This window comes from Sparus aurata, chromosome 4, assembly GCF_900880675.1.
Source record: "Sparus aurata chromosome 4, fSpaAur1.1, whole genome shotgun sequence".
Lineage (NCBI taxonomy): Eukaryota > Metazoa > Chordata > Actinopteri > Spariformes > Sparidae > Sparus > Sparus aurata.
The window spans coordinates 5661571-5674392 of NC_044190.1; the positions used below are offsets into that span (position 1 = coordinate 5661571).

General features: G+C 39.9%; 1 protein-coding gene across 1 annotated transcript in view; it reads left to right on the plus strand.

Annotated features, from left to right (window-relative positions):
• ddb1 (damage-specific DNA binding protein 1) overlaps positions 1–12822 on the plus strand; it is a 69921-nt gene that overhangs the window by 10019 nt on the left and 47080 nt on the right. Inside the window, exons 7-9 of the mRNA XM_030414802.1 lie at positions 6772–6930; positions 9537–9620; positions 9920–10036. Of these exons, the coding sequence (XP_030270662.1) occupies positions 6772–6930; positions 9537–9620; positions 9920–10036 (360 nt within the window). The remainder of the gene's footprint in view (positions 1–6771; positions 6931–9536; positions 9621–9919; positions 10037–12822) is intronic.

Here is a 12822-nt window from a genome sequence, read left to right on the forward strand (position 1 = left end):
CGGCACGAGTCATCACCCGGAAATCGCAATTTCTCTTGTTAAAACATGCATATTGGTGTTGGACCTCTTGCCTGAAAAGCTGGAGTTTGAAAGTGGCTCAGTTTTTTCGCTTTGGCTCTTTTTCCGAACAGGAATAGCGCACAAGGATGCGCATTCCTAAAGCACGAGATTTTGACTCTGCTCCTGTGGTGACGTTACCACAGGAGGCTACTTGCATAAGCTTGTATCTAACTACAGGCAAGGTGAGAAGACACTCACTCCAAATGAAAAAGTAAGAAGGAAAAAAAGAATTAACCATTCAGAGACATCCTGCTGTAAACGTGTCTCTTCCACCGTCTCTGCCTCTTCACTCTCCCGTTCGGTTTCCGACTCCGGCTCGTACATAAATGCCTGAATTCTGTAAGGTTCGTCATTTTGTGTGTGCGCCATGACAGGGAGCTGTTTATGTTGTGGAGTCTGTGTGCATGCAGGCTCGCCCCCCATTCCGGCTCTGTCCTTCCTGCGGCCAATCAACGCGCGCCTCATTACATATTAATACAATGCACATCCGGACCGGTCAAAACCTCACGCATAATCTTGCGCGAGAAAGCTCTATGTTTGATTTTTATTTTATTTATTTTTTTCTAATAAGTTTTAAGAATTGATCCAAAGCGATCCAAGGAGGACTGGATACGTAAAAAACCAGGTGATGACTCCTTTAAAAATGTGATGGAATATGTGGGATATTTATGCAATTTTATGCAATAAAATTGCGGGAACTTGCAAAAACTGCGGTTTGATGAAAAAGAGAAAAAAAAGTGATTCCCCCAACACCCTGTTCTCACTAGGCTACTACCTTAATGTAAAGAGTCATCTCTTATTACTTCCTATGATAAGCAGCATACTACACCACAGAAAGTGCTGGGAATATTTAAGTTCTCATCTTGTTTTATTTCAGACCTTAATAAACACATGGCTCAAACTTACAAAACATTGATGAGTCAAACAAGTTCTGTAGCTTTACAAAAGGAATATGCTACAACTTCTGTAAAAATGAATAAATAAAACATAAAAAAAATAAAATGTGTGCTTCCTGTTTTACAGAGGTAGCTATACAAAACAGACATCTTCTGTTAAAATAAGTGCTTCCAATGCACAAAGTGCAATCTCTTACTGTACTGTACATGTACATACTACTAATATACTTACAACTGTAAGGTTTTTGAAACTGGTATGATTTTTTTGTTGGCAAATGAGACTGATTTGCGGGCTTCATCATGGCTTCATGGCGGGGTTTGCAGCTTTGGATGATGTTCACGTCGCGTAATTACGTCACTTCGTCGTATTTGAAAAAAATTCAGCCCCCGCATAAATATGTGGACTTTGGTTGATTATGCATTGAATTATGCGATCGCATAATCGTGTTTTCTGGAGGGACTGCTTATTCCCCAGTTATTGTGGCTGGGCTCCCGACTGGTCGGTCTGCGAGGTTGTTAGTAGGAGAAGTATCTCAGTCCAGTGAAAACAACATTTACAATCCTTTCACCTCTAATCTAAAACCAAACTTGCTGTTAAGTTGTTGACATCAGCTCGGTTCAGTAATTGAGAGGTCTCATCTACAGCTTGGCTCTGCCCGGCTGTAGATGCAGGCTTACCTGTGATCTTCAGCTTACCCTGGAAAAATGCAGTCTGTGGGTTCATTTGCAGTCTGCTTTTTTAGCTGTGTTAGTGTGAATTCAGATGTTGCAGTTCTTCACATCTACAGAAAATGTTGCCTTCTGTCTGTTTGGGCCATCCTTTAGTTTGAAGGAAAACACACCCTGTTCTTTTTCATAAACTTCCTCCTGGAGTGTCATGCTGACTTGAAGTGCCTTGAAACCCTCCAAACGGTCACGAGCAATGGTGTTAACAGCTCACTTCCTTGGTGTCTGTATTTTTCTATAATGTCAGGTGAACAAACATTCCCTCACCTCTATCAGACCCACTGATGTAACACAGGCCTTTTCTGATTAATGTCATATGAACTGGTACTTTACACTTTCTGATAGTTTAGTCATTTTATTCTTTGCTCCACTACATTTATTTGATTAATTGATTAGTTGCTAGTTACTTTGGTTAAAGTTCACGAGTAATAGCATATCAACATTGAATACGAAAGTATTGGCACCACTGGTGCATAGAAAATGCACAGTTTCTCCCAGAAAAGCACAGTTGCACAGTTTCTCCCAGAAAAGTGTTGCAATTACAAATGTTTTGGTATACACATGTTTATTTCCTTTAAGTGCATTGGGACAACACAAAAAAGCAGAAGAAAAAAGACAAATTTGACATCATTTTACACAAAACTCAAAAATTGGGTCGGACGAAATCATCTGCACCATCTGGAGAAAATAACTGAAACCAATCGCTTCCTATAACCATCAACAAGTTTCCTACACCTCTCAACTGGAATTTTGGACCACTCTTGTTTTGCAAACTGCTCCAGGTCTCTCAAATTTGAAGAGTGCCTTCTTGCAACAGCAATTTTGAGATCTTTCCATAGGTGTTCTATGGGATTTAAATCCGGACTCATTGCTGGCCACTTCAGAATTCTCCAGCGCTTTGTCTCCAACCATTTCTGTGTGCTTTTTGAGGTATGTTCTGGGTCATTGTCCTGCTGGAACACCCATGACTTCTGACGCAGACCCAGCTTTCTGACACTAGGCCCTACATTGCGGGCAAAAATCTTTTGATAGTCTACAGAACCTCCACCTCCATCATATTTAACTGTAGGTATTGTGTTCTTTTCTTTGTAGGCCTCATTCCATTTTCTGTAAATAGTAGAATGACGTGCTTTGCTAAAAAGCTCTACCTTAGTCTCATCTGTCCACAAAACATTCTCCCAGAAGGATTGAGGCTTACTCAGGTATGTTCTTGCAAACTGCAGTCTGGCTTTTTATGTCTCTGTGTCAGAAGTGGGGTTCTCCTTGGTCTCCTGCCATAGCGCTTCATCTCATTCAGGTGACGACGTGGTTCGAGCTGACACCGTTGCACCCTGAGTCTGCAGAACAGCCTGAATTTGTGTGGAAGTTGACTGAGGTTGTTTATCCACCATTCGAACTATCCTGCTTTGCATTCTTTCATCAATTTTTCTCTTCCGTCCACATCCAGGGAGATTTGCAACAGTTCCATGGGTTATAAACTTCTTGATTATATTGCGCACAGTTGACAAAGGAACTTTAAGATCACTGGAGATTGACTGGTCACCTTGAGATTGTTGATGTTTTTCCACAATTTTGCTTCTTAAGTCCTCAGACAATTCTCGGCTCTTCTTTCTCTTCTCCATGCTTGGTGTGGCACACACAGGCACACAACACAAAGGTTGAGTCAACGTTTATACACCCTAACTGGCTTCAGTTTTGATTTCTATATTGCCAGCACCTGTTACTTGCCACAGGTGAGTTTAAACGAAGATCATATGCTTGAAATGAAATTATTTACAGTTTTAATAGGGTGCCAATGATTTTGTCCAGTCGATTTTGTGTAGAGTTTTGTGTAAAATGATGTCAAATTTGGCTTTTTCTTCTGCTTTTTTGTGTTGCCCCAATGCACTTAGATGAAATGAACATGTGTATACCAAAACATTTGTAATTGCAACACTTTTCTGGGAGAAATGGTGCATTTTCTGGAAAAGTTCCAGGGGTGCTAATACTTTCATCCATGACGGTAATCTGAAACAGCAATCCGTTAGTGTGGGGATGAGACATTGAGAAAGACCACAGAGTGGTGACTGCTGACAGAGACAGGCTGCTGCATCAGAGACAAAGATTTTCATTTTTAAATGTGTTTTTTTTGGTCATATTGCTTATAAAATGAATACATTATCGATAATCGGAATAGCTGAATATCAGATTCCAATTGGGCCTGGTTGACAATGAGCCAATCCCTTGGTCCGATCAGTACATCAAGGTGTGTGCCCAAATAAAACTGCAGAGCCACTTAAAGTCCCAGTAAAACTTGAGCTTGAAAAGTTGAAAAACTGTAACAGGAATACCACATAACATCTGTTATTTTACTTTCCACTGAGCTTGGATATTGTCAGAGTGGCTCTCAGCTTTCAGTCCTGGGTAAACTTCTGCAGCCTCACTCAGCATGAGCCTAACGGGACTGAGTGACATTACAAAGCATTTTAGAAATAAAATGTGTGCGTTAAACAGAGTTACTGGAGAGATAAAGTCTCCTGCCTCCTCTATAACTGCAAGAAAAGCCAGCGAGAAGGGTAGCCATGATTGGAATTGGCATTAAAATCACGCAGTGTGACTGAGCTTGCTCTACTTCTATTTCAACAGAACACATTGTTATTGTCGTCATCTAATGTACAAGCCGAGTCAATTTCTCACTTGATCGAGCCTTTACAAAACTTATATTTACAATCCTCCTGCATGTGGTGTTGCTTACATCTTTTGTCAAAGCGTGAACCTCTTTATTTTCCACAACCCTCGAGACTCCCTCTCCACTGAATGGCAGGTTAATAGCACATTAGATTCTACAAGCATTAGCAGTCTGCTGGCTCACCACTGACCAGTCTACAAACAACCACTTTATAGACTGAGACACATTCGGTAGACCTACATGCTGGCAGATACTTTGATGTTTCACATACGTTTTTCACTTCTGTGCCCAAGACAATTTATTAATTAGCTGCCAAAACTTGTTATTCATTAATAGATATTCTTCTGTGTTTTCTTGACATAGCTGAAAAGAGCATGTGTTCATCTGAACACTGATAGTGCACGAAGTGTTTAAAAAAGAAAAGTGAAAAATAAAACTTCTTTCAGGGTGCGGTGTCATGAGTCACATAGTGACAACAGATGCTCCAATATCTCCTCCCTCAAACATCTGCTGAGCAATGCTTCAGTGGAAACAGAGTTGTAACACATCACATGACAGCTTGCAAGACAATTGTGAGTTGGATAAATTTGTAGGCTGTTTAAGGCTTTTAAAGACAGAACCAATCAGCAGGACACACAAGAGCGTCATTCCACAATGAGACAACAATGAGGCAACAGAAGACTTGGAAGCATTTGAAGCTATACTTGTGTTGCATGTATAATTTGTGTTTATAGGGTTGTGTTCAGGACAGCTTTCTGGTGCAACTAAACAACACTTGACAGGAAAATGGAACATGTGTGGATGCTTAGTTGAAGGATGCTGGCTTGAATATTAATATTAAGATTAACTGTCTTGAACAATACATGTAGGAGATATGATTTTGTTTGCATAACATTTCCCAACTCCGTTATCAAAGGTCCACAAATTTTACACTCATCGTGTGTTATAGGAGAGTACTATGTGAAAAAAGTAGTATAAAGTCTTTTGTGGCTCCAGAGGATGCTGCATGTAATCTGATAAATATACTCCAGTACTGTCACTTGGTGAGGTGCATTGTGGGTAATGTATGCCAGGTTATGAAAACAAGTCCACTGGTCTACCACACCTCTTGCACTCCTATAACACTGTTGGACTCATTATAAATGATTTTAAAACAAATGATCAGAAGCGGCACATCTAACATATTGGTTATGAGTCTTCTCCATTATTAACTGGTATGGATATTGGCCATGAAAAAAACTATTTATATTTTATAAAAATATTTTATATTATATATTTATTTTCATGGCAATGTGTATTTCAAATGTTCACCATTTTAGTTTAGCTTGACAACATTTTATTTAACATTTAAATGATGAAGGCAATTAGTAGTGACATGGTGGTTCAGATGTAAACCTGCTTCAGTGTTTCATTTTCTACTTCTTAAGATTTTATTTTGTTCTTTTTAAATGATAAACCAAAACACTGACAAAAAGATGTAAGGTAGATAATTAGAGTAAATATGAATACACATCAAAAGAAATAATGTTTGATTTGAAGCAAACACTAGAATCAAGCTTGTTTAGTAAATATTTGATCAATATTGATCCATAGAAGAAACCATAGAGACAAAAAAAACAAATTGCAAAAGCTACGATGAATGGAAATGCTACATTTTCAAAGAGCAGAGTTGCTGTCAGATGATTTGTCCTCCAGAGGGTGCTGGCAAGTTATTTTTTCAATTATGAATTGTCTTGCTCGGTACATATTTTGCTCATGATGCTCTGATTGCAAAATTTAAGCAGGCTATTCACAATATTTGTTTGCTATGGCCAGGGTATCGTCAATTTCTATAAAAATTCAAATACCAAGTATTGTCCTTAAACATCCGAGTGGCTCAGGCTGTTATGTTAAGTACTGTACAAAGTGTGTCACATTACATTTCTAATATACCTTTTAAACTGCAGTTGCTCAAACATGGAAGAAGGTCATTAACCTTTATTTAACCAGATAAAAGCCCATTGAGATTAGGATCTCTTTCGCAAGGGTGACCTCGCCAAAAAGGTCAGAAGTAGTAGAAGTAGCCCAGAATCCTTCTCTTTAGCATTAACCTCTGTATTACTTCTGTCGTAGTGTACACAGGCTGCTGAAGAACTCTACATTCACTCCTTTAATCTCTACCTTTCTTGACAGGCAAAATGTGAAGAGTTTGTAGCTTTGTGTGTCAAATTCCAGCTGCCCATCGGGGAAATTCCTCAGATGATGCTTTCATAATGAGAGGGAACAAACAAACACTGTGAAGACATGTCTCTGTGGCTGCATGTTGACATGCTCATATAGATAATGCATGAGGTGAAAATAAAGGCTTCTTGCAAGAAGCTTCTGCAGGCTTTACCTGGGTGTTATTTTAATGATTTGTTTGTGTTCCACCCTCATTTACAGCAAAGCACCATTGTCTGTCACAACCGGGTCGACCCGAATGGCTCACGCTACCTGCTGGGGGACATGGAGGGGCGTCTATTCATGCTGCTGTTGGAGAAGGAGGAGTTAATGGACGGGACAGTGGCTCTCAAAGACCTGCATGTGGAGCTGCTTGGAGAGGTCCTCTGTCTATCTGAATCTATGTGTCTTTATCTCTGTCCTCACGGGGTTAATTCACCAGTTAGTTCTCTAGTGTACCTCCCGTATGATTCTCTCTACCTGGTTCGACCACCCTTTCTGTTGATTTTCCTCACGCTGCTTTTTCCTGTCACTACCCCTTTTGTACCGATTGACTTTTTAATGGTTTATGGCCCTGACAGGAGCTAATGGATCAGTCTACACTTGTACAGAAGAAGAGAAAATGTTCGCACCTCTTTGTTGATTGCATGCCAGGGCATCACTTATCCCCTTTTAAGTTGATTTAGACAACGACTGCATGTCAATACTGTGCTTGGCACTAAATCTCATGTTAAAGGCGCACAGCTTTTCACTTGTGGCACCTTTCTTTAATGACCTGCCAAGGAGTTTAGAAAGGTAAAAAGCTTTCTTGCTAGTCTGCTGAGTGATGCTAGAAACAACCTACCAGACCAGGACTGTTGAGCTAGTGACGGATCGTCTTTCAATCATTCTAAACACTATTGTTATGACCAACCTGCACTGTTGGCCAGCGGCAGCAGCAGCAGCTCCCATTGTAACTGTGTGTCAGTAATACCTGAGAGTGTAAGACCATGAGCCAGTGTAGGCAAATCTGGAAACATAATTTATGTGTCAAACAGAGTTTGTTTGCTTTTCAGATTCAGATTCAGAATACTTTATTGATCCCCGGGGGGAAATTGTTTTTGTTCCAATGCTCCATGTAAAGAAGAAATAGAAATACAGCATGAATGGAAACAAGCAATAAGATGAAGATGTAAATAAAATAAAATATTGAAGTAGACATTAAATAAAATAAAATATCAAAGTAGACAATAAAATACAAATAAATAATAAAATAGTAGCCTATAGTATACAAACTGAAATATATACAATATACAATGAAGTGGTTGTAACATTATAAGTTAAATGAGAATGAATAGTTATCTTGTTTGTTTTGTTTTATAAATAGCCAAGTGAGTCTGATCATCAGAGGGAGGAGTTGTACAGTTTGATGGCCACAGGTAAGAATGACTTCCTGTGGCGCTCAGTGGTGCATTTAGGAGCAATCAGTCTCTGGCTGAAGTTGCTCCTCTGTTCGACCAGAGCGTTGTGGAGAGGGTGAGAGACATGCTGAAGTATCGCCCGCACCTTCGACAGCATCCTCCTGTCTGATACCGCTGCCAAAGAGTCCAGCTCCACCCCCACAACGTCACTGGCCTTTCTGATCAGTTTATTGAGTCTGTTAGCATCGGCTACTCTCAGTCTGCTGCCCCAGCACACCACAGCAAACAGAATAGCACTGGCCACCACAGACTCATAAAACATCCTCAGCATCGTCCGGCAGATGTTAAAAGAGCGGAGCCTCCTCAGAAAATAGAGGCGGCTCTAAATGTTAAAATGACAGGAAGTTGCAGGGTTTAGTTGATCTTTCTTCTTTTCCATTTGCAACAACAGAATTTTGCATTATTACGTGCAATCATTATTATAGATTACAAGGTTGGTGCTAGAAATCTATGAAATGCTTGAATTTTTGAGTGGCAAAAGGTTGGAAAAGTGCTTCAAATGGAAACTGCGTTATATCCATAATAAGTTACTTCATATTTGCTCAGCCAGCTTGTATAGAATGTCCCTTGATTGTTCAGCTATGCTGAAACCAGGGTTCAATACATTTTCCACAGAGTTGTTCTCAGTAACCTTTCTGTTGTTGCTGCCGATAATTGCAAAAATACTTGCTATTTTAATCATCAAGTAATCTGCCAATTATCATTATTATTTTGATTAATTGTTTAGTATTAAAAAGGTCAAAAATAATAACAATTTCCCATCCGCACAGAGCCTAAAGTGACGTCTGGTAATTGCTCCTATCGTTTGGCCAGCGGAGCATCAAAACAGGACTTAATGTGGAAAAAATGTATCGTGATGTATTTATAAATATGACTGCAGTGTGGATTAGAGCTGAAACTAATAACGAATGACTCGATTGACAGGCAATTTATCAACTATTTTTAATGACGGATTAATCACCTGAGTCATTTTAAAATTAGAATGTTAAATATTATCCACAGCTTCTCCAGTGTTATGATTCACCGCTTTTCTTTGTCCTATATGAAGCTAAACTGAATATCTTTAAGTTGTGGATTGATGGCTAGACAAAGAGCAATTTGAAGACACCACATTAGCTTTGTGGAAATTGTGATTTATCACTATTTTCAGACATTTTTAAGGTAAAATGATTAATCAAGAAAATTGTTGGCATGATCATCAAGACTTCTTGGGTACAGCTGTGGTTTGAGCTGAATAAATCAGCATGCGAACATGTCCACAAAGCTAAAATGTGATGTTAAGCATGATTATGTTCATCATATTCACATTGTAGCTTAACATGCTAATATTTCATAAATGGCATAATACACAAAGTACAGCTGAGGTGTAGTTTGAGGGGATCAAGTTTGGAAAAAACAGTTGGACTGACTGATGCATTATTCTTAGAGCCGTGCTGCTAGCAATACTAAAAATGATCACTAGCTTCAACCTTGGTGTGTATGTGGCCAAATAGATTGAGCTGTTTTTGTGTCTCTCTTTAATGACAGACATCCATTGCTGAGTGTTTGACCTACTTGGATAACGGTGTGGTCTTTGTGGGCTCCAGACTGGGCGACTCCCAGTTAGTGAAGGTAAGCAGAAAGTGACAGATTCATACATTCTACTATCTTCAAACTTAATTAAGATTTTGTGTGAATGTTTTCTCTTTACAGTTTGTTTTGAACTTTGCATGTAATCCATAAACCTCATATCAGTGTCATCAACCATTCAATAATTATATTTCTTGTTGCGTACATTTTTCATGAAGTTGTTGGCAAAGATTTCATGCTCCTTGTATCATCGTCACATTCACATAAACCTCTAACAGTTTTGTGTGGAGTCTCATCCTTTTAATTGATTTCTAACGAGGGTTTTGTTTGTTCGTCTGCAGCTCAACGTGGACAGCAATGACCAGGGCTCATATGTGGCGGTGATGGAGACATTCACCAATCTGGGCCCCATTGTTGACATGTGCGTTGTCGACCTGGAGAGGCAAGGCCAGGGCCAGGTAATAGCAACAAGCTGACTCCTTCATTTCTTCACATTTCATTTCAAACAGGACAAACAAAACGCATCATAGTACAGTTACATATTGAAAGCAAATCATTCAGATAGATTATAAGGTTTCTTGAGGCATTTTCCAGAGGACGTGTGACATGGTGATTACTGTAACACTCACTGGATACACTTTATTTATTCATGGTGAGTCTCCATCTGTGTTTCATCTTTATCATCCTCTTTGTCACAGCCCTCAGGGAGTTTAGGCTTATACAACCAGTGCAGCCCAGTTCCTTAGTCGCGTTAGCAGTGTTTTTGTCAGCAGAATTAAGTATGCAACATACTACAGCACAAGCTCGCCACCGGCCAGAATAAGTGGGTACAAGTATTCGGCTTCCTGTGCCTTTTTTATATGCTGGCTGTTCTTCCTTTGTCTGGTCTGTTTTTTTGCTGCTACTTGTCCCTGTACACCTGGCATTAGCATGCTCCGCTGTTATCCCACTGGCATATAGATATGATTCAGCTGGACTGCAGTTACACCTGATGTGAAAATGCATCCCCGGTACACACACTTGAATTGGTTTTCTTGTTCCATCGCAGAAAGGCAGATTGCTGTGCATGTTATATCCTCTAATAGTATTCACACCCTGTTCAACTGACAGTGAGGACTTTGTGCTGGTCTCCCTGTCTGCATGTATTGCAACAATCCATCATCTCTGCTGCACTAAATGTAGTTTGCCTTCAGCTGTTGTCAAACAGTTTGCATTCTCAATGTAATATGAGATATGTGATAATGTGATATAACGCCCATTTAAATGTTGATATTGGATTTAAAAGTCAACAAGAAGACAGATAATTTCATCTTTCTACCCAGTGAAGTAATTGATTTCTTTTTTTCTCTATATAATGTTAAAATATTGATTATTTTATACCTCTGCGACGAGATGCATCATGTGTTCAGGTTGTATGATCATCCATCTGTCGGCAGTAATGTAGGCAGTAATGCAGGCAATAATTCAGGAAATAATGCAGACAGTAATGCGGGCAGTAATGTAGGCAGTAATCTAGGCAGTAATGCAGGCAGTGATGTAGGCAGTAATGCAGGCAATAATTCAGGAAATAATGCAGGCAGTAATGTAGGCAGTAATGCAGTAATGCAGGCAATAATTCAGGAAATAATGCAGGCAGTAATGCAGGCAGTAATGCAGGCAGTAATGTAGGCAGTAATGCAGTAATGTAGGCAATAATTCAGGAAATAATGCAGACAGTAATGCGGGCAGTAATGTAGGCAGTAATCTAGGCAGTAATGCAGGCAGTGATGTAGGCAGTAATGCAGGCAATAATTCAGGAAATAATGCAGGCAGTAATGTAGGCAGTAATGCAGTAATGCAGGCAATAATTCAGGAAATAATGCAGGCAGTAATGCAGGCAGTAATGCAGGCAGTAATGTAGGCAGTAATGCAGTAATGTAGGCAATAATTCAGGAAATAATGCAGGCAGTAATGTAGGCAGTAATCTAGGCAGTAATGCAGGCAGTAATGTAGGCAGTAATGCAGGCAATAATTCAGGAAATAATGCAGGCAGTAATGTAGGCAGTAATGCAGTAATGCAGGCAATAATTCAGGAAATAATGCAGGCAGTAATGCAGGCAGTAATGTAGGCAGTAATGCAGTAATGCAGGCAATAATTCAGGAAATAATGCAGGCAGTAATGCAGGCAATAATTCAGGAAATAATGCAGACAGTAATGCGGGCAGTAATGCGGGCAGTAATGTAGGCAGTAATCTAGGCAGTAATGCAGGCAGTAATGTAGGCAGTAATGCAGGCAATAATTCAGGAAATAATGCAGGCAGTAATGTAGGCAGTAATGCAGTAATGCAGGCAATAATTCAGGAAATAATGCAGGCAGTAATGCAGGCAGTAATGTGGGCAGTAATGCAGTAATGCAGGCAATAATTCAGGAAATAATGCAGGCAGTAATGTAGGCAGTAATCTAGGCAGTAATGCAGGCAGTAATGTAGGCAGTAATGCAGGCAATAATTCAGGAAATAATGCAGGCAGTAATGTAGGCAGTAATGCAGTAATGCAGGCAATAATTCAGGAAATAATGCAGGCAGTAATGCAGGCAGTAATGCAGGCAGTAATGTAGGCAGTAATGCAGTAATGCAGGCAATAATTCAGGAAATAATGCAGGCAGTAATGCAGGCAGTAATGCAGTAATGCAGGCAGTAATGCAGTAATGCAGGCAGTAATGCAGGCAGTAATGCAGGCAATAATTCAGGAAATATTGCAGGCAGTAATGCAGGCAGTAATGCAGGCAGTAATGCAGTAATGCAGGCAGTAATGCAGGCAGTAATGCAGTAATGCAGGCAGTAATGCAGGCAGTAATGCAGGCAGTAATGCAGTAATGCAGGCAATAATTCAGGAAATAATGCAGGCAGTAATGCAGGCAGTAATGTAGGCAGTAATTCAGGAAATAATGCAGGCAGTAATGCGGGCAGTAATGCAGGCAATAATTCAGGAAATAATGCAGGCAGTAATGCAGGCAGTAATGCAGGCAGTAATGCAGGCAGTAATGCAGTAATGCAGGCAGTAATGCAGGCAGTAATGCAGGCAGTAATGCAGTAATGCAGGCAATAATTCAGGAAATAATGCAGGCAGTAATGCAGGCAGTAATGTAGGCAGTAATTCAGGAAATAATGCAGGCAGTAATGCGGGCAGTAATGCAGGCAATAATTCAGGAAATAATGCAGGCAGTAATGCAGGCAGTAATGTAGGCAGTAATGCAGGCAATAAT